Source organism: Dasypus novemcinctus, chromosome 3 (genome assembly GCF_030445035.2).
Source record: "Dasypus novemcinctus isolate mDasNov1 chromosome 3, mDasNov1.1.hap2, whole genome shotgun sequence".
NCBI lineage: Eukaryota > Metazoa > Chordata > Mammalia > Cingulata > Dasypodidae > Dasypus > Dasypus novemcinctus.
The window spans coordinates 123,312,108-123,338,672 of record NC_080675.1 but is presented as its reverse complement, the minus strand read 5'-3'; the positions used below and the strand labels follow the sequence as shown (position 1 = coordinate 123,338,672).

Sequence of the window (26,565 nt, the reverse complement as noted above, 5' to 3'; positions counted from 1 at the left end):
AGTCCCAGGAAATAAATACATGCACGTACATGAGAAAGAAACAAGGCTCCATTAGACACAGCAGAGGACCCAGGAAGAGAATGAGCCTGATAATCTACAGCTAATCTTGTGGAGAGAAGAGAGTAGCTGAGCCTGGAAAAAAACAAGCCCCAGGGAGAGAGACAAGCCTTATGCTAACCTACCACTGAGAACAATAGGGGCTAGACCACAGAGCCTTTGGAGGAAGAGGAAGACTGAACCCTCACAGAGACCAGCAGTCATCCTGCTCCAAAACGTGGCAAGAGACTTTGGGAGGGAAGTAACTTAGTCTTTATGGCCTTATGATTATAAGCTTCTACCCCAAATAAACACCCTTTATAAATGCCAAAAGATTTCTAGTACTTTGCATTAGCAGCCTTTTGGCTGATACATACACATAATGGAATATTACAAAGGAATGAATTTTTAATACACTGATGAAACTTGAAGACATCATGTTGCATGAAATAAGTCAGGCACAAAAGGACAACTATTGTATGATCTCATTGATATGAAATACTTAGAATTAACTAACTCATAGAGTCAGCTTGTAAACTGTACGTTACCAAGGGACGGGGTGTGGGTAGGGAATAGGAAATTAATGCTAATTTCTATTTGGTATGACGGTAAAGTTTTGGTAATGGATGATGATAAGGTAGAACGAATCTGTGAACATAATTAACAGCACTGAATTATTTTAACATATTTGAATGTGGTTAAAAGGAAAATTTTGAGATTGTATACATGTTACTAGAATTTTTAAAAATTTTTAATCTATGGGACTATATAATACAGTGAACCCTACAGTATACCACTGATGATACTTAATAGTATGATTTTTAAAATATGCTTCCATCAGTTATAACAAATGTACCACACTAATCTCATGTGTTAATAATAAGGTGGTATATGGGAATACTGTATTTTATGCATAATCTTTCTATGAACCCTCAACTTCTCTAATTAAAAAAAAATTAAAAAGCAGTAGGCTTTCATGGCACCTGGGCTGACCCCTTCCCCACCCGTCACGGGCTGGGAGTCAGCCCACACTCCTAATGCAGATTCCTGGAACCGATTCCAGAAAGAACAGAGTAACCCTCATGTACGTATGAGAAACATGCATGTCTGGGATTCATAGTCTCAAGGATTCATAGTCTCAGAACTTTATTCCATAAGAGCCTTCAAACCAAGAGTTTTACATTAAAATAAGGGGCAAAGAACAAAAGCTTGAACAGATTGTTTTTAAAATGGGAGGAAAATTTCAAAGGTCAATGCTGAATAAAAATATGTAGTCTTTACATAGGGTGCAATATCATCCATGAAAAACTGTTTGACCATATAAAATAAAGATCAGGATTTTAAAATCAGATCCTGAACAGTTTAAACAAAATTTATGGTTTACTTCATAATCTCAAACTGAATCTCTCCTTTCTCTTTCTAAATAGTCCACTATGGATTTTTTTTTCAAAGCAATTAACCCAAAACTCCCAAAATCCTTTCTCTAGCAGTTTCTGCTTATAAACTGAAACTTTGTATCCCATGTTCGATAAAGAATAAAATGCTTCTTGCTTCATCCTTACTATCTGGCATCTCTGGAAGTCTTATTTTCCCTTTGTACATGAATTCAGGAACAGTTCAATATATCAACGATGAGCATGGGACCAGTCCTTGAGCACGGCTCCAACAGCATCCTCATAGGTAGTGAACTGCACATCAGCTTCTCCAGGGGCCTTCCCACTGGAACTGTGTACTCTATGGTGATTCTAATAGGCTTCAGCAGAGCAAAAAAACTTTATAATATCTTGGGCATTGACTTGGGAAGGCAATCCTCTCAAGTGGACAAAATGTAATGAAGGCATAGTTCCAAAATCAACAGCCTCTGGAAGCATTTCTGACACCTTCTTAGGCAATTCTATTTCCTTCTCACTTTCAAAAGTTGTCATGGATTCAATATCCACATTTACTTCATGATCTCCAAAGACCATTTCTGGTTCAGTTATATACTTAGCAGTAGGAGAAGATACCATTTTCTTTCCCTTATGAGAACCAACATGTGTTCAAACTTCTTTCTTTTGGCTTAGAAATCTCTCTATATATCTATTACCAATTTCTTCCTCGTTTCGATAAGGGTGGGCCATTTCTGGTTCTTCAAACTGCATGTAGGCTTCCCTTGTTTTTCTTCTCTCTCTGTAGTCCATGACAAAAATAATGTCTACTATATTCAGTCCTGCAAAGAAGTCTACAATGTCTTTCTCATTACAACTATAAGGAAATCCTCTCAAACAAACCTTGCCATCATGTACCACAAGTGAAGATTTGACCTGCAGACAATGCATCAAAGCATCCACATCTTCATTGTTTCTCTCTCTCTTCCACATACCGTGGACCCACGTACATAAGGTGCTTTTCTAAGGTTTTCTATATGTCCTTTTCCAACTCCATGTCAGTTAAGGCATCACCCCTTCGATGGCAGATGGAGTTCAGTGCCATGTCAGTTGGCCCTACTTTGGAGTTTGTGTTTCTGTGTGATGGAGCTGGTCTCAGATGTGATCTCTGTTCACAAGCCTCTCCTGTTACTTTTACCGGAACTGTAGCTGGTGCTGGGGTTTAATGTATACCCAGGGGACCTGAATCTCTGGACTGACCATGTGATAGCCAGGCCCTGAGCCTCAACAGACTTCAGCTCCTACACTCTGGTTTATTGGACTTACCCCACTCATCTAACATGGAGGTGAAGAAGATCAACCACCACACCAGGGAGCCAAAAGCGCCTACAACTGAAAGCAGATGAATTGCATCCAGCATCCATGTGGAATCTAAGCCCCCTCTTGATATAGATGTGGAGTGGACACAACCATTGTAAGGTCCACAGGATGGAGGAATAGAGTATAGATTAGAGTGGACTTACTGATATTGTATTCATGAACTATTGTGATTAGTAACCAAAGAAAATGTGGTATTGGTGTGGAGAAAGTGGCCATGGTGGCTGCTGGGGGTAAGGAGTGGGAGGAAGAGATGTGACTTGGAGTCATTTTCGGGACTTGGAGTTGTCCTGGGTGGTGCTGCAGGGACAGTTACCAGACATTGTATGTCCTCCCATGGCCCACTGGGTGGATTGTGGGAGAGTATGGGCTATGATGTGGACCCTTGACCATGAGATGCAGCGGTGCTCAGAAGTGTATTCACCAAATGCAATGAATGCCTCATCATGATGGAGGAGATTGTTGTTATGGGGGGAGGAATGGGGTGAGGGGGGTGGGGGGTATATGGGGACCTCATATTTTTTTAATGTAATATTAAAAAAATAAAGACAAAAAATGCTATCAAACAACATTGCATGCTACAGAGGATTCTTTCGCAAAAGGAAGAGTTAATTGATGAGAACAACTATTGTCTTGTTCTAATAAGACACCCCCACCTTCAGCAACCACCATCCTAATCAGTCAGCAACTATCAACACAGAGGCAAGACCTTCTACCAGCAAAAAGATTACAACTCACTGAAGGCTCAGATTATGGTTAGTATTTTTTAGCAAAATATATTTTAAGTAAGGTATGTACATCGTTTTTGTAAATGTAATGCTATTGCATGCTTAATAAACTACTGATGGTATAAACATAACTTTTATATGCAAGGGAAACCAAAAAAAATTCATGTGACTTGCTTTACTGTAGTGGTTTGGAACCCAACCTGCAATATCTACAAAGTATGCCTGCATTTTTTTAATATCCATTCATCATCTCTTTATTAAAGTTCAGGGAAACTTTGTATTAATAAAATGATATGCCTCTTCCAAAAAAAAAAAAAAAAAGAGGAAATGAATTCCATTCTCACCATTGCAAATATTGCAGTCTGAGAAAAACTTAAGCACATCTTCCACAGTGATAGAACGGGGCAATCCTTTGCTCTAATGAGATAAACGTCATTCTTCCTCATGACCTCCTCTCCTAACTTGCATGGGCCAGTTGATATTCAGGGATTGGTGGAATGTTTTCCAGGAGGTAGTTTTGGACTTCTGGCTGTAGACCCATGCCAGCCCCTCGGCCACCGCCAATGACTATGGCAGCAGCTGGACATGCAGGGCTAGGTGGGCGGTGGATGTAGCAGCAGGGCAAGACCCAGTCAGCTTCCCAGCAGGAGCAGGCCTGGTCTGAAGGCCATGGATCTGGGAGGCAGCAGCTGCAACAGCCCTGAAGAGCAGCAGGAAAGGCCTGAGACACCCAGGGGAAGGAGCCAGCAGGAGAGTAGGGCAGGCAGGTAGCACTGGTGAGTCAGCAGCTAATATATTTGCAGTCACAGCCCCAGAGCAGAGTCCTGAGCACCTAGGACATCCCCACACGGACTCTGGATGTGGTATAGGGCCTAGAGGTAGCTTCAGCACTAGCAGAGAGGATATGGAATCCAAACAAAGACTTTTTTTTAAATGGCCAGATATATGCTCAGTCCCAGAAGAAGAAAGAGAGGAGAGAAGAGAGAATATTCAAAAAAATAATAGCTGCAAACTTTACAAATTTAACAAAAGACATCACTATACACTCATCCAAAACGCTTAACAAACTCCAAACAGGATAAACCCAAATAGACTCACACTATGGCAACTGCCAAAGAAGAAGAATTCTGAAAGCCAAAAAGAGAAGCAGTATGTCACATTCAAGAGAATCTCAATAAGACTGAGTCCATTTCTCATCAGAAACCATGAAGGCAAGAAGGCAATGAAAAGCCATATTAAAGTGCTGAGAGCAAAAAAAAAAAATTGCCAACCAAGAAGTCTATATCTGGCAATTCTGTCTTTCAAAAATGAGGGAGAGATTAAGACATCCTCAGATGGACAAAAGCTGAGGGAGTTCATAACCACTACACAAGTCTGAAAAGAGATGCTGAAGAGAGTTCTGCGAGTTGAAAGGAAAGAACACTAGACAATTCACTGAAGCCATATGAAGAAATACAGATCCCCAGAAAGACACTGACATGGGTAAATATAAATACCAGTACTTCTGTATTTTTGGATTGTAACTCCACTTTTGACTTTCCTACTGGATTGAAAAGGCAAATGCATAAAATGTAATGATAAATCAGTGGGTTTGGATTCATAATGTACAAATGTGTAATTTGACAAGAACTACATAAAGGTAGAGGGATAAAGGGTTCCAGGAACACAGTTTGTGTGTGCTACTGAAGTTAAACTGGTATCAAAGCAAACAAGATTGCTATAGATTTAGGATGTTAAATTTAAGCTCCATGTCTGTGCCATGTCAGAGGGCCCTACTTTGGAATTTGTGCTCCTGAGTGTGATGGAGCTGGACTCAGATGTGACTTTTCTACACATGCCTCTTCTGTCACTTTTACAGAACCTGTGGTTGGTGCTAGGATGGTCCATACTCAGGAGACTTGAATCTCTGGACTGCCCGTGTGCCAGCTGGGCCCTGAGCCTCAGCAGAGTGGCAACTGCTACTCTCTGGTTCGTTGGTCTTACCCAGGTCAGCTAACAGGGAGGTGAAGATGGTCAACCACCACACCAGGGAATCAAGAGTGCCTGCAACTGCAAGCAAAGGAATTGCATCCATCATCCATGTGGAATCTAAGCCCCCTCTTGATCTAGAGGTGGAGTGGACATCGCCATCCCAGGGTCCACAGACTGGAGGAATAAAATATGGACTAGTGTGGACTTACTGATAATCTACTATAAAACTATTGTGACGAGTAATAGAAGAAATTTTAGCATCGAGGTGGAGAAAGTGGCCACAGTACGTGCTGAGGGCAGGGAGAGGGTAGAAGAGATGTATGTGATGTGGGGGCATTTTTGGGATCTGACTTGCCTTAATGATATTGCAGGGTCAGATGCTGGACGTTATATATCCTGCCATAACCTACTGACTGTACTGGGGGAGAGTGCAAACTACAGGGTAAACTATTATCTGTGTAGTGCAGAAGTGCCCCAAAATGTGTTCACCTAGTGCGATGAGGGTGCAGCAATGATAAGGGTGATTGTTGGTGTGGGAGGAGTGGGGGGTGGGGTATACAGAAACGTCTTATTTTTTTAATGTAACAGTTTTTTTGTGATGTATATATCTTCAAAAAAATACTATTTACAAAAATGATGTGGCGAGGAGTGGGGAGTGGGTTATATGGGAACCTCTTATGTTTTTTGTTTTTTTATGTTTTTTAATGTAACATTCCTTGTGATCTATTAATTTAAAAAAATATTTAAAAAGAAAAAAGAAAAAAAAATTAAGCTCCATGATAATCACAAGGAAAATATTAGAGAATATGTAAACTCAAAGGGACAGAAATCAGAGTACAGGTTGTCAGGGGTGGAAAACAGCAGAAATGGGGAATTAATGCATAATGAGTATATGGATTCTCTTTGGAGAGATGAGAAAGTTTTAGCAGTGGAAGGTGGTGAGGGTGCCACAGTATTGTGAATGTGATTAATCCCACTGAATGGTATGACTGTGTGTGTTTGGGTTTGGGAAAGTTTATGTTGTATATATGTCTCCACAATTAAAAAAAAAAAGAAGAAAGAACAACTAACAAGACAATGGAAATTAATGGCAATGCATGATCCTGGATGATATATAGCAAGGAAAAATAAAAGGCTCAAGGGACTTATTTGGGACATATGGAAAAAATGAAATATAGACTGAAAGGTTTATATCAATGTTAAATTTCTTGGAACTTTATAACTCCGCTTAAGGTGGATATATACTTGTTTTTAGGAAATATACATTGTAGTATTGAGTGTTGAAGGTGATGATATAAATATATATCCTAAATGCAAGTGTTCAGAAAATGGATGGATGGATGGATGCACAGAGAGACAGACAGACAGAAATAATGATACAGCAAATGTGGCAAAATGTTAAAATTGGTGGATTTGGGGATCTGGGGGTGGGTGTGTAGAGGTATTCTGGAGTTATGTGTATGTGGTTTATATTATTTTTCAACTGTCCTGTATGTTTGAAAGTATTTCAAAATAAAGAGTAAAAAAAATGAAAAATAATAAATAATAATAGATAATAAATAAAAGAGTAAGGGGAATGGGATAAGGTGGTGGAAGTAAGTTGCAATTTTTGTAAAGTGTGGTCAGAATAGATCTCACTGAGAAGATATTACTGAGCAAAGTCTTAAAGGATCCGAGGGAACTAGCCCTGGGGCTTTCTGGAATAAGAACATTCCAGACAAAAGGAACAACCAAGGCAAAGGCCCTAACATGAGAGGATAACTAGCATGTTTGTACACGTAACAGTAAAAATGCCAGTGTGACTGGAGTAGAATCCCAAAGGACAAGAATAGCAGAAGATGAGCTCTGAGAGGTACTAAGAGTGGTGTTGGGGGTATGTGTGTGGGGGCTGACAGTGAGGGGGGAGAAAGGAAATTAGATAGCAGATAAAAGACTAGTCCAGTGATCTAGGCAAGAAACAGTCATTCGGATCATGGTAAATTTCAATTAGCAATATTCTAGAAACTAGAGATTGTAGGAAGCTTAGGGATATATCCCTAGTGAATGTCAAGGAGCTGATCATATAGCACAAGCCAATTTCAGACTGATATTCCAGATCATCTTCAGCACCAACTCCTAAGGAGCATGTATGGCCATCAATTGTATTCTAAAGTTAATTAAATTCTAAAAATTTCTCCTATCATTTAATACTTACACAATTTCTCTTATGAGAATTTATGCCCAAGGGCTCAAAAATGCAAACAGCATTACCATATGATGCTGCAATCTAAAAGAGAAAAATCAAAGCATTAATATTTAGGAAAAGGTATACTACAGATGATCTACTTTTCACAATTACATATAAACCAATAGCATATAATACAACCCAGTAGAACTTCTTTACCAATAAAGTTGTAGATAAATGGTTTATTTCCTTCCATATATACACCTGGAAGAGCATCACATTTAAGAATCTCTTCTCTGTTATCAAAAATTCAGCTGAATAATATCAATTACAAGGTTGACCAATTCAAAGAAACCATCTTTTCCTATAAGAAATAGTTATGTTTTATATTTTTATATAGATATCACTTTATTAGCAAAGATACTTTCCCATGGTATATTTCTTTGCCAGAAACTTGAAAATCCAGTGAAAAAATATTAAAGTCATGGAAAGTACAGAATGACATAAAAAATGTAGCAGGTCTTAAAATACGCACCAAATAAAATGGCATTAATTTTAATCAAAATAGAGGAAATACCAATTGGGAAAATCACCTGGAAGAAGAAATAGAGAAAGTAGGCTAAGAAAAAAACAGGGAGCAATCCAAGGTTCCTGAGGGAGGAAAAAATTCAAACAGATGTCTCCAGTGGACTTAAGGATTTGGGGACCAGGAGGATTTTGCTCCAAGTTGCACACATGATAAGAAGGGACATAAATCCTAGCAGCTTTGAGGCCTTGTTTTACAATATTTCCTCAAAAGCTAGTTTCCAGTTGTGTTGCTCTTGGCAAGAAGGAATCAACTACAGAGAACAAATCAAGAAAGATTCCTTCTGACATCTCTGTACAAGTTAACCTATAAAAACTAAATTAGGTATGCACTCTTTTAAAGCCTGCCAAAAAAGTCCACTGTGATTTCAGAGCATTCTAATGCCAAAAAGTGATTTTTAACCTTTGCTTAATATCGAATACTCTTTCCAAAAAAAAGTTTTGAATCTACAATGACATGAGGAAAGCTACTTAAAATGCCTGGCTAAGGTAACACTGAGGCAAAAATAATTCATTCACACTCAACCTGACGTTCAATGAATTAATGATTATAACTGGCTACCACAGTCACAAATGTGAAAGCTATCACCAAAGGTCTAGGGACAGAAGGACTAAAAGGAGATGGCAATAAAGACAATAAACTAAAGAGTTCATAATTTTGCGTTCTTTACCTTCAACCAGGTAAGGAAAAGTAGAAACAAAGATTGCTCTATTTTCCATGGTTATGAGCTCCACAATCATACTTTAAAAATTTTACTCCCAGAGAATTTGTTCACTAAGATTATCACCAGCACATAAATAATTAATTTAAATTCATCTCTGACAACTATCATACGTTTTCTCAAAATTGGTTTAAAGCTACCTTGCTTGTCTTTGGAAGAAGAGCAATGAAAAATTATGAGAGAAATTTAACAGTCTAAGTTTTACTAAAATAAGCATAAATAATGCTTAGGGAAAAAAAATCAGAAAAGCAAAAATCAAGTATCAGAAAACACCAGGATATTCAGTGTTTCAATACTAAGTTAGCCAGATCCTTAACAGACTGTCAAATAGTAGCAACCAACAGAATGGAGCTTGATGCAACCAGCAAGTGGGGCAATAGATATGGTATAACAACCATTCGTAATTTATCATTTAGCATAAATTTATATAACTATTTATCACCATGAATATTATGCTTTTACATATCCTTGATAAAATTTGTTACCCACCATAGAATAATTTCTAGAATACTAAGATTGTTTAAATTATCATAATTACTACAGGTAAAAATTTCACTTTTATATTCTTTTAGAGATAGTCAACTCTGCTACACAATACTGGTCTTACTGAATATGCTATATTTACTTTACATGTAAACAAAATTTTATGTATATTATGTTTGAAAACTTGGAAGAGAGGTACATAATATGAAATTTTAACTATCTCAAAATAAACCCTGTTTTAAAGTCTAAACTAAGATTCTTCAATCAACAAACTTTCATTAAATTAACAGAGGCTTTACAAAGTATCTATTATATGACAAGCATTATATCAGACACACACAGGGAATGTGAGACCTACAGACCTTTCAAGATAGTATAAAGCAGTAGAAAAATTAATAAGCAGATTATCAGCTTAATGACACTGTACAATTTGTATACAACCAATCACTTTAAAGCACCTATTAATAACGATCTAAGCAAAGTACAAGGCAAGGCTTTTATGAAAGGACAAGAATATTCTGAGATTATTAAAAGATGACATTTAATAAAGTAACTAAATTCCTCACTCTTCCATGTTGGTTAGAACACTCCACACAGCTGACTTGGATGTTTCCATGCTTAGCACCAGGGATGATCTGCACACATTCAAAGTCAGTTGCCAGAATAACAATATCACAGCCAGATCCATATGCCTAAAAATAAAAGTTTTACAATAAATAAGATTTGCAACTTTCAAGTTATTACCGTATAACATTCAATCTTAGACTTTGTTTCCATTGTAAATATATTTTGACACATTTTATAAATAGTTAATAAAAGAATATCAATTTCCAAATAAGAACATTAAAAGTCACATCAAAAAATAAACTGATGATCCCTCCTCTCAACATGCATTATCATTCAACAACTACTACTAAAAGAAAAAGGGTTTTTCCAACTCTTGAACACAGGAACTTCTAAGCCTCCAGATGACAAATCATTTGAGTTTCTTTCCAAAGCTTATTGCAGTAAACCATAAAGAATAAACACTCACTCAAAAATTAATAAGGCATTGAAGGCTGTAACTGTGTTCCCAGGTTCAAGCCGGGCTTGGGAAAAATTAGATAAAAATCAGACATGTATTTTCCAACACTATTCTACATGGTTTAAAGAGCTAATTAAATAGATATGAGCACCCAAGGCAGGATTACATGCACCAAGGCAAGGCCTAAATTTAAACTCATTTACTGCCTAAGTAAATTCACAGTACAGCTACAGCTTCCCATCTCCACCAGGCATGAGGGAGAAAGGAAAACCAATTCAAAGTAAAGGAAGTGGCTTCACAAAATAAAAAAAAAAAAATTTAAAGCAAAATAAAATAAATAATAAACTGATTCCTATAACAACTTATATAAAATATTGGACAAATATAACTATGTGGTCTGGAAAACAAACTATAACACAATTAAATTCCTGGAACATTCCCTTGCTCAACATAACTGAAATTAGTAAAACCACAATTTCTTCCTATTGCCACATTTCTTAGTGTATGCCTGTTTTTGTTTTGTAACTTTGTGAATGTTATGATGACATGAAGCGTGCAGGGTGGGGACATTTTTCTTTTTTTCCCAAACTCTACTTATGATTAAATGTTTAAAACAAACTTAAACCTAATTCTCCAACTAAAAATCTCCATTAAAAGCAACATAAACATAAAATTTATGAGGTAGTACTTTTTCCCACTATTTCCACATCAATGTGGCCATATCCTACAAAATATAGGTACCCAATAGCCAAGGCTGACATGATGACATCTAAGAAGGTGACCTTTGCCCTGGGCAGGTCCACAGAAATGACTTGGTGAAAGAGGGAATCAAAAATAAAAGGCCATCCTCTTGACATAGAGGTGCAATGGACACAACCAATCCAATGTCCACATAGAAGAGGTGGCATTGGATTGGGAAAAGTGGACATGGTGGCTGATGGGTATGGGGAAAGGCAGGAAGAGATGAGAGGTGGAGGCGTCTTTGGGACATGGAGCTGCCCTGGATGGTGCTTCAGAGGCAATCACCGGACATTGTAAATCCTCACAGGGCCCACTGGATGGAATGGAGGAGAGTATGGGCCATGATGTGGACCATTGACTATGAGGTGCAGAGGTGACCAAAGATGTACTTACCAAATCCAATGGATGTGTCATGATGATGGGAACGAGTGTTGCTGGGGGGGGGGGGGAGAGGTGGGGGGGGGTGGGGTTGAATGGGACCTCACATATATATTTTTAATGTAATATTATTACAAAATCAATTTTAAAAAATGTAAAAAAAATAAAATAAAATAAAATAAAATAAAAGGCCAGATAGGAAGACAAGCATTATTTCTACCTTTTAGTAAAACCTCCAAGGGTACCAAGGTTCTGCTGTAAATACTCTAAACCATCCTCAACTCGTGTATTTACAAATACCAAAAAGTCCATCAAAAGAAAAGCAAATACAGAATTTTAAGCTAGGGACATATGGAGAAAATCACTCATAGGAGGAAATCTTATAGAAGAGGCAGGGATACTGTACCATGCATTCAAGGAGGCTAAACTGAAAGGGAATATTGTGTTTAGGTAGACTTTACTCTTGTTTTCTAAATTATTAATAGATTAAAGAAATTCATCCTCTGTCATGTATATTTAACAAGTTATTGTTTTTTTAACAAAATGTCTGAAGATATATTAAAGGCCCAAATATATCAGGAAAAGAATAACCCATTATTTTAAAAAGCTGAGACAGTATATTTAAAAATACATCATAATGGACCATGGGCTACTTTATAGGCCCAATTTATGGATGATTACACATTCTTTGTAGATTTATAACAATTACACATACTTGACTTAATGAGAGTTCTCAAAATGAGACTTAAGGGAACCAGTGGTTGAACACCTGCTTCACATATATGAGGGTCTACAAAGTCTACAAAGAAAGGGTGTTTTTTATCAGTAATATATGGAAATGAGTTAACGAGCCTCATTTAATCAGCCTCATTTGTATTTCTACAAGTTTGTACACCCAAAGTCAAACCAGTATCATTGCCAAAACAAGCAAACAAACAAAAACACTCCTGTCTCTCCGGTAAGTCCAGACTACATTCAAGGTAAGGGGTGGGGGTAGCATTTGAATAAGAAACTCATCTTTCCACATGATTGAAAACATACTTTACAAATATGATTTAGTCATTTTAGCAAGATATAACCACTCAAGAGTGCTGAGTAAGTAAAATAAATAAATAAGACACCAAATAGTATGCAAAAAAATTAGGGCAAAAAAAATTTAACCTGAGGCATGATAGGTGAAGAATGTCAGAAATAATCTAATAATGACTGCATGTGTGGTAACCAAAGGGTCTGTTCTTTTAGAGACAAGACACATCAGGAAATGCAAAGTGAATAGAATACTTATAAACAGCAGTAGAATAAAGCAAAGCTGCAAATGGTATGTTGAATGAAACATTAAGACAAACCCCAAATACAAATATGTAAAAACAAAAACCTAAAGCCAGAATAAAGGAGAAGAAAATGCAACAAATACTTTGGGTGTTTGTGATTAAGTATTATAAGACAAATGATTCTTGTTTTAATTTCTTCCTAACAACCCAAAAGAAGCAAGCAAGTGATCTAAGGGAAAGTAGAAGAAAATTAGTTTACACACAAGTCAACAGCACTAGGAGAACTATTTTTAATATTAATAAAAAACTAGCCAATTTTGATAATTTACAAACAAGCTATATGAAGTTATACCAAACTTCTAAGTACTAAACTGAAGAAGGTACCTGCAGTCCAAACTAAGCTTATTTCTATACCTCTGAGCAAAATACAAAAACATGGTTTTTTCATTACTGATGCTACTAACATCTGCAAGGAAAATATACCTTATAAAGAGAAATATGCAATAATTAATTAATTTGTTCTAATTAATTATTACAAAACCAAATCTATCTCCAGCTTGCCTACTTTCTCTTTAGAAGATAGATCTGAAACTGGAAATCAGAAACCATCTCTCTTATAAATAACTATTTTATATTAGTGCTAAAATTAGACCATTCAATGTGTTAATTATCAAAAGTTTCAAAAAGGAAATCATAGTAATACTCATAAGAAAAAGAAATCAATCCGTGCACTGGCCAAAGTTATGAAGAACAAATGTCACCATTCTCAGATTTCTTATATAGAGCTTGGGGTATATAACAATTTGCCTCTTAAGGATTAATGAAGTAAAATACTACTTTTAAAAATGACTACTTTTAAAGAAACAGAAGGATATTTTTTGAAAATTAAATAATTATAAATAAAGACTTTCAGGAAAGACGGCAGAGTAGAGAACTCCAGAACTCAGTCCTTCTACCAAAACAACTATTAAACAGGCAGGAACTGTCTAAAACTATGTTGGAACTCCTGAGGCCAGAAGAACACTGTACAGCATCTAGGGAAGAGTGGGTGGAAGAAACTGATAAATTCCAGTAAAGAACAATAAATTGTTCTCTCTGCGTGGTGGCTACCAGCACCTACTCCCCACTTTAGTAGCAGTTCACAACGGGGTCCAGTCTCTGGCTAGCTGCTGCTGACAAAGTGACGAAGATTCCTCTTCCCCAAGAACAGGGGAGTACATGGCCAATCACTGATAATGGCTTTTGATTGGTAAATTCAGATCACTGGGTCCTCACTCTGAGGGCAGCCACTGATTCAACCCCACACAGGACAAAGGGAGGCAGTCATTGTTTCAATCCTCTCCAGACAGAGGCAGAGGCACTGGAGATTTAAAGATGCCAGGCTTCCTCAGAGCTCTGGGGAATGAAGGGCTATAACTGCTGGGCGGGCCAGGAAGCTGGGGAACTGGCGCAGAAGTTTGGGGCACGCTTCTTGACTCACTCCCACAGAGCACTTTGAAGCAAGTCTGTGTCCACCACATGGGTACCTGGCTCTGTTTTGGCCTAAAAAGCCTGAATGTCCTCCCCAGGATGAGATTCCTCCCAGAATCTGCCCTCCAGGCAAGAGCAGCTTGAGACAGCTAAAGAAGTGTAAAAATCTATAGAGGCAGACAGTCTGGGTCAAAGGCCTGCCTGCTTCAGATACCTGGAAGAGGAAGGTTTGTCACCTGGGAAACAGAGGGGATAACCAAACTCCTGTAAACAGGGGAAGTCCAAAACAACTAACAAGCAAAAGCCCAGGAAAAGACAAAGGCCAAATAAGACGGGAAATCATGCAGAGTGCACGCACCTCAGGCAGACCTTCCTGACTTGACAGCTGAAGCTCAAGAAATCTATGTCTTATCACCAGCTTATCACGAAACCAGGAAACAGACATTCCAAGGAGTAAATCTCAGAGTTGAAATTTTCAAGTATTAAAATGTACAGTGTGTAACAAAAGAGCACACATACACACTCAAAACAGGAAATGACAGCCCATCCAAAGAAAGGGGTAAAAACACAGAAAACATTAATGAAGAAGACAAGAATGTAGACACACTGAACAAAGCTTTTTAAAAAATGATATTAAAAATGCTCCAGGAGGGGGCAGTGGCCACAGGAGGTTCTGAGGGCAGGGAGAGGGAAAAACAGGTACAATATGGGGGCATTTCCGGGACTCAGGAATTGTTCTGAATGACATTGTAATGACAGATGCAGGCCATTATATATCTTGCCATAACCTACAGAATTGGGTGGGAGAAAGTTTAAACTACAATGCAAACTTTAATCCATGCTTAGTGGCAATGTTCCAAAAAAGGTTCATCAATGGCAATGAATGTACCTCATTAATGAAGGATGCTGTTAGTGTGGGAAAATGTGGGAGGTGTGAAGAGTGGGGCATATGGGAATCCCCTACATTTTTTATGTGACATTTGTATAATCTAAGGATGTTTTTAAAAAATTTTTAATTAAAAAAAAAAATGCTCCAGGAGGTGACAGAAAGCACAGAGAAAGAACTAATGGATACCAGAAAAACCATGAAACAATAGGAGAGTCTAATTAAAAGAGACAGAAATTCTTTTTAAAAAGAACCACACTACCTGAAATGAAAAATGTCCAGGGGGGTTTCAAGAGGAGACTGGAGCTGGCAGAAGAAAGAATCAGTGGCCTTGAAGACAAGACACCTGAAATGAGTCAGGCTGAGGAGCAGAAAGAAAAAAAAACATTAAAAGCAAAAAGAGCCTAAAGACAACTATGGGACACATCTAGCTCACCAATATATACATTAGAGAAGTTGCAAAAGAAGGAGAGAGAAAGGGGGAGAAGGAACAGTCAAAGAACTTCCCAAATTTCCCAGAAGACATGACTATGCACATCCAAGAAATTCAGAGAACAGCAAACAAGATAAACAAGAAGAAAAATACACCCCATCATATACTGATTACATTATGAAATACAAAAGACAAGGAGAGAGTACTGAGCAGCAAGAGAAAAGCAACGTATTGGGTATAAGAGAGTCCCAATTAGATTGAGTGCCAATTTCTAATCAGAAACTATAGAGGCAAGAAGGCAATGGGTTGAAATACTGAAAGTCGTGAAGGAAAACAACAGCCAGCCAAGAATTTATATCCAACAACACATTTTCAAAAATGAGGGAGAGATTAAAACATTCTGAGATAAACAAAAGTCAAAGGAAGACATCATCAATAGATTTGCCTACAAGCAATGCTAAAGGAAGTTCTTCAGACTGAAACAAAGGGACACTAGACTGTGGTTCAAAGCAGCATAAAGATATAAAGACTGGCAGTAAAGATAATCATTCTGGTAATTATAAATGCCAGTATTATTGTATGATATTGTTTGATAGGTAACTCCACTTCTTACACTTCCTACATTTGCTAAAACTAGGTGTTTGGACATACAGTGTACTAACATAAGTGGCAATAAGTACAAAAAAAAATGGTGGGAGGAGAGAAGAGCATAGGAAAAGTATATATGCAAACTACTATAGTTAAGTTGGTATCAAACCAAATATAACTGTTATTAAAATGTTTTTTTAAAGATTTATTTTCCCATCTCCCTCCCCCACTCCACCCTGCTGTTTTTTGCTGTCTGTGTCCATTCGCTGTGTGATCTTCTGTATCTATTTCTCTTTTTTGTCTTCTCATCTTTCTCTTCTAGGATTCACAGGGATTTGATCCTGGGGACCTCTGATGTGGACAGAGGGTCCCTGTCAATTGCACCACCTCAGTTACTAGTCTCTGCTTTGCTTCACTTTTTTTTTTTTTTTTTTTTAAATTTATTATTATTATTATTTTTTAATTACATTTAAAAAAATATATGAGGTCCCATTCAACCCCACCGCCCCCGCCCCCCACTCCCCCCACAGCAACACTCTCTCCCATCATCGTGATACATCCATTGCACCTGGTAAGTTCATCTCTGAGCATCACTGCACCCCATAGTCAATGGTCCACATCATAGCCCAGACTCTCTCACGTTCCATCCAGTGGGCCCTGGGGGGATCTACAGTGTCCCGTAATTGTCCGTGAAGCACTATCCAGGACAACTCCACGTCCCGAAAACGCCTCCACATCTCATCTCTTCCTCCCGTTCCCCACACCCAGCAGCCCCCATGGCTACCGTTCCCACACCCATTCCACATTTTCTCTGTGGACATTGGATTGGTTGTGTCCATTGCACACCTATGTCAAGTGAGGGCTTAGATTCCACATGGGTACTGGATGCACTCTTCCCGCTTCTAGTTGTAGACACTCTAGGCTCCATGTTGTGGTGGTTGACCTTCTTCAACTCCATGTTAGCTGAGTGGAGTAAGTCCAATAAGTCAAAGTGTAGGAGCTGAAGTCTGTTGAGGCTCTGGGCCTGGGTGTCATATTATCAGTCCAGAGATTCAAATCCCCTACATATATCTTAAACCCAGCACCAACTACAATTCCAATAAAGTAGCATGCAAGTCTTGTGAAAAGAGATCCCCTCTGAGTCCATTTCCATCACGCAGAAACACCAGCTCCAAAGAAGGGCCATCTGTCATGGCAGTGAACCCCTTCTGCCATGACCATAGAACCCGTGGGTCTCTTTATCCCTCAAAAGAACCAATACCTGGGGTTGTATCTACCTTATCTGTCTCTTAGACTCTGTTCAGTTGTACATAGGGGTATTCCTTCTGACAACCTCCAGACTCTTTTTTAGAGATTCACAGCCTTATAATCTCATTTCTCTTTTCCATTTCCCCCTTACATTAGGTCAAACCGCTTCCCGAAGTCATGTTATTATATGTAGATAGGTATATTCTGCTGTTCCGCATTGAATCTTTAATTCAAGGTCATTTTCTAGTTGCTTCTTCAGCTGGTATGTGGTAGTGATCCCTCAGTGCCAGGGAGGCTCATCCCCGGGTGTCGTGTCCCACGCTGGGGGGAATGCATCACATCTACACGCTGAGTTTGGCTGTGAGAGTGGCCACATTTGAGTAACATGAAGGCTGTCAGGAGGAAACCCCCAGGCACAATGCTACTCTAGGCCTTGTTCTTATTGCAGGTGCATAGGCTCAAAAGTGTAGCCATTAGTATCAAGAGCCCACTGTTGGGCCCTCCTTCCTTCCTGGTTCTTGCCATTGCACCTGGAGGATTGCCGCTGCTCTCCCAGGGCCCACAACAGTGACCCCCCGGCCAGGAGCCCAGTACCCCCCCAGCTGTTGTTTTTAATTGTTTCCACTATGAGTATATATAGACATTACCATATACCCTGGGCATATGCCCTGTATAACTCCCTGTCAACCATATATATCCTGTCAATAACATCCCATATCAGTATTCCTCCGCTGCCATTGTTGAACCACTCTGTGATCCAAAACTTCCCGTAAAGTGAATCCCAACATAATGTCAGCTTCAGAAGAGTCTTAGATCACCAAAATTCATATATACAATATACAGTATTTCCCCAGATCCACCATAAAACCTTTTCCCTTCCACAGCAATAATCTTTTAACTTATTCATATCATATTTCCTGAAACTGATGTACAGATTCCGAAACTAAAGTTTTCAAACAAGGTAACATTTGTGATTACTATGTCGTCCATACTTTAGGTTGTACAGTTTTCTAAATTTTTTAGTTATCCTATGTTTTGTCTTATGGTTTTCATTATTAGTCTGTCGTCCCCAATATGTTTTTGGTGTAATATTAGCTGTTTTATATTCATCCTCGTGTACTCTCACATAACTCCTCTTTTGCCCCCTTATTTACCTTTGTTCCATCCATTGCACGTCCATTTTCCCCTCCCCTTAGGGCCCACAACGCCTGCCAATCTAATGCCCTGGGAGCCGTCCTTTCTCACGAGAGATACAGTTCTCTCTATTCGACGGCATTAGTCTTCCCCAGGATATGGGTCCACCCCACCCAATGGTAGAACCCACCTTGGCAAAATGAGCCTTCAGCTATTCCCTCCGGAGTCCTCCCGCATCAGACCATACCCCCTGAGCGTCCTAACCAGGTAACCCTCCTACTTATACTTTGATACGTTTTACTCAACATTTAGTTCTCAATGAACTTCTGGCACTCTCCCATGTTTGTATGTTGCCCCTCCCTCCCACCTATTTCTTGGACCATATTACCCCTCTTCCCATCCCCAGCCCCCCTCAACCCAGAAAACCCCACCCGAAGGTAACCCCTTGCCCCCATTTTGTCCCTTCTTTGTGCTCATACTTACCCCCAGCTCATCACAGATTCCACCCCTACAGACATTAACTCACATCCTTCCTCCACCCCCCGATTTCCAGTAAGCCACTTTTCCAGACTCTAGCTCTCTGAGGCAGTTAACTTATTTCATATCATTGAGGTCATATAGTATTTGTCCTTCAATGCCTGGGTTGCTTCACTCAACATAAGATTCTCAAGGTTCATCCATGTTATCACGTGCGATTGTAGTGTATTGGTTCTTACAGCTGAGTAGTATTCCATTGTGTGTATATACCACATTTTATTGATCCACTCATCTGTTGATGGACTTTTGGATTGATTCCAACTTTTGGCGATGGTGAACAATGCTGCTATGAACATTGGTGTACATATATCGGTTTGTGTCCTTGTTTTCAGATCTGATGGGTATATACCCAGCAGTGGTATTGCTGGGTCATATGGCAAATCTATGGATAATTTTTTGAGAAACTGCCAAACTGTCCTCCAGAATGGTTGGATCCTTCTGCATTCCCACCAGCAATGGATGAGTGTTCCCCTTTCTTCACATCCTCTCCAGCATTTGTATTCTACTGTTTTTTTCATGGCTGCCAATCTTATGGGAGTAAGATGGTATCTCATTGTAGTTTTGATTTGCATTTCCCTGATAGCTAGGGATTTGGAGCATCTTTTCATGTGCTTTTTAGCCATTTGTATTTCTTCTTTGGAGAAGTGTCTGTTTAAATCTTTTTCCCATTTTTTAAATGGGTTGTTTATCTTTTTGTTTTCGAGATCTATGAGTTCTTTATATATGCAAGTTATAAGTCTCTTATCAGATATATGGTTGCCAAATATTTTCTCCCATTGTGTGGGTTCCCTTTTTACTTTCTTGACAAACTCCTTTGAGGTGCAGAAGGCTTTAATTTTGAGGTAGTCCCATTTATCTATTTGTTCTTTTGCTGCTCGTGCTTTTGGTGTGATATTCATGAAGCCATTTCCTATTACAAGGTCCTGTAGATGTTTCCCTACACTGCTTTCTAAGGTCTTTATGGTCTTGGCTCTTATATTTAGGTCTTTGATCCATCTTGAGTTGATCTTTGTATAAGGTGTGAGATGGTAATCCTCTTTCATTCTTCTACATATAGCTATCCAGTTCTCCAGGCACCATTTGTTGAATAGGCCATTCTCTCCCAGTTGAGAGGGTTTGGTGGCTTTATCGAATATTATATGGCTATATACATGAGGTTCTATATCTGAACTTTCAATTCGATTCCATTGGTCTGTGTGTCTCTCCTTATGCCAGTACCATGCTGTTTTCACTACTGTAGCTTTGTAGTATGTTTTGAAGTCAGGAAGTGTGATTCCTCCTATTTCGTTTTTCTTTTTCAATATGTCTTTGGCTATTCGGGGCCTCTTTTTATTCCAGATAAATTTCATAGTTAGTTTTTCTAGTTCCTTAAAGAAGGCTGTGTTGATTTTTATTGGGATTGCATTGAATGTGTAGATCAGTTTTGGTAGGATAGACATCTTAATAATATTCAGTCTTCCTATCCATGAACAGGGAATATTCTTCCATTTATTTAGGTCTTCTTTGATTTCCTTGAACAATCTTGTATAGTTCTCGATGTATAAGTTTTTTACCTCTTTAGTTAAATTTATTCCTAAGTATTTGATTTTTTTATTTACTATTGTGAATGGTATTTGTTTCTTGATTTCCTCCTGATCTTGCTCATTATTGGTGTATAGAAATGCTACTGATTTTTGCGCATTGATCTTATAACCTGCGACTTTGCTAAACTCATTTATGAGTTCTAGGAGCTTTGTTGTAGATCTCTCAGGGTTTTCTATATATAGGATCATGTCATCTGCAAATAATGAAATTTTGACTTCTTCCCTTCCAATCTGAATGCCTTTTATATCTGGTTCTTGTCTCAGTGCTCGAGCCAGTACTTCCAAGACAATGTTAAATAGGAGCGGAGACAATGGGCATCCTTGTCTTGTTCCTGATTTTAGAGGGAAGGATTTCAGGATTTCGCCATTGTAAACAATGTTGGCTTTAGGTTTTTCATATATACTCTTTATCATGTTCAAAAAGTTTCCTTGTATTCCGATCTTTTGGAGTGTTTTTATCAGAAAGGGGTGCTGTATTTTGTCAAATGCCTTTTCTGCATCTATAGATATAATCATGTGGTTTTTTTCTCTCAATCTGTTTATATGGTGTATTACATTGATTGATTTTCTTATGTTGAACCATCCTTGCATACCTGGAATAAATCCCACTTGGTCATGGTGTATAATTCGTTTAATGTGTTGTTGAATACAATTAGCAAGTATTTTGTTAAGTATTTTTGCGTCTAGGTTCATTAGAGAAATTGGTCTGTAATTTTCCTTTCTTGTGGTGTCTTTGTTTGGCTTTGGTACTAGGGTAATGTTGGCATCATAGAAGGAATTAGGCAGTGTTCCTTCTGTTTCGATTTTTTGGAATAGTTTCAACAGGATTGGTGTTAGTTCTTTCCGGAATGTTTTGTAGAATTCACCTGTGAAGCCGTCTGGCCCTGGGCTCTTCTTAGTTGGGAGATTTTTAATGACTGATTCTATCTCTTTGCTTGTGATTGGTTTGTTAAGATCATCAATTTCTTCTTTTGTCAGTATGGGCTGCTTATGTATTTCTAGGAATTTGTCCATTTCCTCTAAATTGTCATTTTTGTTGGAATATAGTTTTTCAAAGTATCCTCTTATGATAGTCTTTATTTCTGTGGGGTCAGTGGTGATTTCACCTTTCTCATTTCTTATTTTGTGTATTTGCATCTTTTCTCTTTTTTTCTTTGTTAGTCTCACTAAAGGTTTGTCAATTTTGTTGATCTTCTCAAAAAACCAGCTCTTGGTCTTGTTTATTTTTTCAAGTGCTTTCTTATTTTCTATTTCATTTAGTTCTGCTCTTATCTTTGTTATTTCCTTCCTTCTTCTTCCTGTTGGGTTACTTTGTTGTTGTTTTTCTAATTCCTTCAAATGTGCAGTTAATTCTTCAATTTCTGCTCTTTCTTCTTTTTTGATATATGAATTTATGGCTATAAATTTCCCTCTCAGTACCGCTTTTGCTGCATCCCATAAATTTTGGTATGTTGTGTTATCATTATCATTTGTTTCAAGGTAGTCATTGATTTCTTTTGAGATTTCCTCTTTGACCCACTGTTTTTCTAAGAGTGTGCTGTTTAATTTCCAAATTGTCGTGTGAAGTCTGGGTCTCTGTCCCTTGCAAATTTCCAGCTTGACTCCACTGTGGTCAGAGATATTGTTTTGTATGATTTCGATCTTTCTGAATTCATTAAGCCTTTCTTTGTGGCCTAGCATATGGTCAATCTTGGAGAATGTTCCATGTGCGCTTGAGAAAAATGTATATCCTGCTGTGTTTGGGTGTAATGATCTATATATGTCTATTAGATCCAGCTCTTCTAATATACTGTTCAAATGTTTTGTTTCTTTAGTGATTCTCTTTTGAGATGTTCTGTCCAGAGTTGATAGTGGTGTATTAAAATCCCCCACTATAATTGTAGATGCATCTATTCTTTCACTTAGTTTTTCCAGCGTTTGCCTCACATATTTAGAGGCGCCCTTGTTAGGAGCATAAATATTTATGATTGTTCGATCTTCTTGACAAATTGTCCCTTTCACTAAAATATAGTATCCTTCTTTGTCTCTCACAATTGTTTCGCATTTAAAGTCTATTTTGTCTGATATTAATATAGCTACTCCTGCCTTTTTTTGGTTGTTGTTTGCTTGTATGATTGTTTTCCAGCCATTCACTTTCAACCTCCATGAGTCTCTGGGTCTAAGATGTGTCTCTTGTAGGCAGCATATAGATGGGTCGTATTTCCTTATCCAGTGTCCCAGTCTGAATCTTTTGATAGGTGAGTTTAATCCGTTGACATTCAGTGTTATTACGTTTAGAGAGTTATTTATGGTAGCCATATTTTGGTTGGATTTGTGTTTGTTATATTTTGTTTGTATTATTTTATTTTCCCCTTCTATTTTTGTCTTTCTTGTTGCTTTTACACTCTCCTCCATCTCTGACTGTCCTGTTTTTTCCTTTCTTCCTGCAGAATTCCCTTAAGAATTTCTTGAAGGGGAGGTTTCTTGTTGATATACTCTTTCAGTTTCTGTTTATCTGTGAATATTTTGAACTCTCCATCATTTTTGAATGCTAGTTTAGCTGGATAGAGTATTCTTGGTTGGAGATTTTTTTCCTTTAGTACCTTGACTATATCATACCACTGCCTTCTTGCCTCCATCGTTTCAGATGAGAAATCAGCACTTAATCTTATGGAGTTTCCCTTGTATGTGATGGTTTTCTTTTCTCTTGCTGCTTTTAGAATTTTTTCTTTGTCTTGAGCATTGGATAATTTGACAAGTATATGTCTTGGGGTGGGCCTGTTGGGGTTTATGACCAGTGGAGTGCGCTGTGCTTCTTGGATATGTACATCTGTCTCTTTCAGTAGATTTGGGAAGTTTTCATTCATTATTTCCTGCAACACTCCTTCTGACCCCTTTCCCTTCTCTTCTCCTTCTGGAATGCCTATAATACGTATGTTTGAGCGTTTTGCGTTATCATTCAGGTCCCTAAGTCCTATCTGGATTTTTTCTACCTTTTTATTGACCACTTCTACTATCTGTTTGATTTCCAATGCACTGTCTTCCACATCACTAATTCTCTGCTCTGCCTCTTCTAGTCTGCTGATATTTCCTGCAAGTGTATTTTTGATTTCTTGAATTGTGGTGTTCATTTCCATCATATCTGTTATTTTTTTGTGCATGTCTGCAATTTCCCCTCCAAGTGTTGTCTTCACGCTGTTAACCTCTTTCATTATTTCATCAAATTTGTCGGTGATAAATGTTCTGAGATCTTTCATTGCTTGTGCGAAGTCCTGCCCCCCTTCCTGATTTTCAGTTTGTTGATTGGATTCAGCCATGTTTTCCTGATTACTGGTTTGGTTTGTAGATTTTTGTTGCTGTCTTGTCAACATTTTTTCTTGACGGGTTTAATCAGTTCCTTAGCTTCTTTGTCTAGTCTTGGAGATTAATTAGCTGTTGTTTTTGCTTAAGTGTTATATCTTCTCTTTGTCACTTTGTTCTTCTTATTCCAATTTCTTATTGCTAGTTAAGCTCACTTTAAAGGAAAGTATTAGTGCTGGGGAAAGTCAATTGTGTAAGGAAGGAAAAAGTGTGAAGTAGTATTGGTGATATATGTTTACAAAGCAACAATATGAGTTCTGGGAGGATGGAGGTTAGATCATGTAAATTGTGTAGAGTTATAGTAGTAGGAAAGTACCTGTAATGAGGTAGACGACTGAATATGGGAGGAATGTGGTACGTACTAAGAGGCTATTGTTTTCGTGAGAGAGGGAAAGAGAAAAGAAAGGTAATAGTTTCAGGGACAAATACCAGATGGAAAACTAAACAAAGGTATTAGAAATTAAGAGTTAGACACTTTGTGGATCAAAGAAAGGGAGATGGAATATAGGAGAGATAGCAGATGGTGGAGGATATCAAGTTGTAGGGGAAAGGGGATAGTGTAGATAGGCTAAATCTATTCACAGTGAAATGAGGCAGTGGAGGGTGAGGAAACCCAGCAAATGTGAGGTATTTCCTGTAGGACCTATTGTATTGTTAAGGTAAAATAGTATAAGAAGAATATTGGGGACAAGAAAGAGAGGATTGAAAAAAAAAAAAAAAAAAGAACAACAAGAACAACAACAACAACAACAACAACAAAAAAAAACAAAAAAGAAACCAAAGAACAGAAACCCCGCCGCCAGGCTCGGCTGGGCTCAGCTGGGCTCCAGTCCCCCGCCCGCCGCCCGCCGCGGCTCGGCTGGGCTCGGCTGGGCTCGGCCGGGCTCGGCTTTCCCGCCCGCCGCCCGGCGCGGCGCGGCTCGGCTCTCCCGCTCGCGGCGCGGCGCGGCTGGGCTCGGCCGGACCCGGCTACCCTGGCCGCCGCCCGCCGGGGCTCCGCGCGGTGCTAGCTGCCTCGGCTCCGCCTACCCAAGGAGGGAATCCTCCACACGTAGCTGGGATCTCCGTGTATATTTCACAGATGGATCCTCTCTGTTACCTTCCCTCCAAATCGATGTCCAGACACCTCCGGACCAGGAAAAATCCCGAAACAGCCAGTCCCAAAGAGTCTCCAACGCCTCCCAGCCGATTCCCCCCAGGAGCTAGTAACCGGGAAGTTCACTCAGCCGCCATCTTGCCTCCCCCTCCTGAAAAGTCCCAATTTATATCTTATAGACCAGTCCTTTCCGTTACCTTCCCACCAAATCGATGTCCAGACACTTCCTGCCCTGAAAAAATCCTGAAAAAGCCTGGTCCCGGAGAACCTCCAGCGGTGCCCAGCTGCCTCTTCCCAGGAGAGACGGCAAGGCAAGCTCACTCAGCCACCATCTTGCCGGAAGTCTGTCTGCTTTGCTTCACTTTGACTCTCCCCTTCATCTCTCTTTTGTTGCATCATCATCTTGCTGCATGACTCACTTGCACGGGCACTGGCTCACTGCACAGGCACTTGGCTCACCATGCAGGCACTCAGCTTACTGTGTGGGTACTGGCTAACCACGCAGGCACACTTTCTCTTCTTCTTTTTCACCAGGAGGTCCCAGGGATTTAATCTGGGTCCTCCTACATGGTGGGTGGAGGCTTTATCACTTGAGCCACATCTGCTTCCCAAGGATATTAAATTATAATCCAATGGTAAACACATGGAAAACAGATGAAAAATATATCCAGATAGAAATGACAAGTCACTCAATATGGTACAACACATGAAAGCAAATAAATATAAAAGTAGACTTTACTGGAAGTGAGGCACAAAAAAGGTATGACTTACAAGGGCTAAACAGCAAAGTAGCAGAAGAAAGACTTGTATTATCAGTAGTGACTTTAAAGGTAAATAGATTAAACTCTCTAGTCAAAAGGCAGAGATTGGCAGAATCAATTAAAAAGCATCACCCAACTATATGCTGTCTGCAAGAGATTCACCTTAAAGTCAAAGTTGAGGGTGGGGAAGCAGATGTGGCACAAGGGAATGGCTCCCGTCCAACATATGAGGGGTCCCAGGTTTGGTTCCCGAGACCTCCTGGTGAAGGTGAAGTCGGCCTGTGCCACAGAGAGCTGGGCCATACCACAGAAAGCTGGCCCACGCTGCGAAGTGACACAGCAAGATGATGCCAAAAAACAAGAACAAATTGAGGTTATCAAAGGATGGAAAAAATATACCAAGCAAGTAATAATCAAAAGAGCTGGGATGGTGTGACAGTTTGATATGGTTACGAATTCTAAAAATAGATATTGGATTATGTTTATAATCTGGTCTGTATCTGGGCGTGATTAAGTTATGATTAGGGCTTTGATTGGGCCATGTCATTAGGGGGTTGGATCCCTTTGGTGGGTGGAGACTCACAGATAAAAGGCATGGCAAAGGACAGAGCTGAGGGTTTTTGATGTTGGAGTTTTCATATTG

At 38.9% G+C, this 26,565-nt stretch overlaps 1 protein-coding gene and 1 pseudogene across 5 annotated transcripts in view; both read right to left on the bottom strand.

The window, feature by feature from the left end:
• The window catches only part of DMXL2 (Dmx like 2), a 214,016-nt gene that overhangs the window by 145,781 nt on the left and 41,670 nt on the right, over nucleotides 1–26,565 (bottom strand). For all 5 annotated transcript variants that reach the window (XR_011648432.1, XM_058294193.1, XM_058294194.2 and 2 more), the window contains exons 2-3: nucleotides 10,000–10,125; nucleotides 7,674–7,745 (exon numbers count right to left, since the gene is read on the bottom strand). Coding sequence is in view for 4 of the 5 variants with exons in the window: in XM_058294193.1 (XP_058150176.1) it covers nucleotides 7,674–7,745; nucleotides 10,000–10,125 (198 nt within the window). In the remaining variant the exon portion in view is untranslated. The remainder of the gene's footprint in view (nucleotides 1–7,673; nucleotides 7,746–9,999; nucleotides 10,126–26,565) is intronic.
• On the bottom strand, nucleotides 1,620–7,191 carry LOC139438196 (G-rich sequence factor 1 pseudogene; annotated as a pseudogene).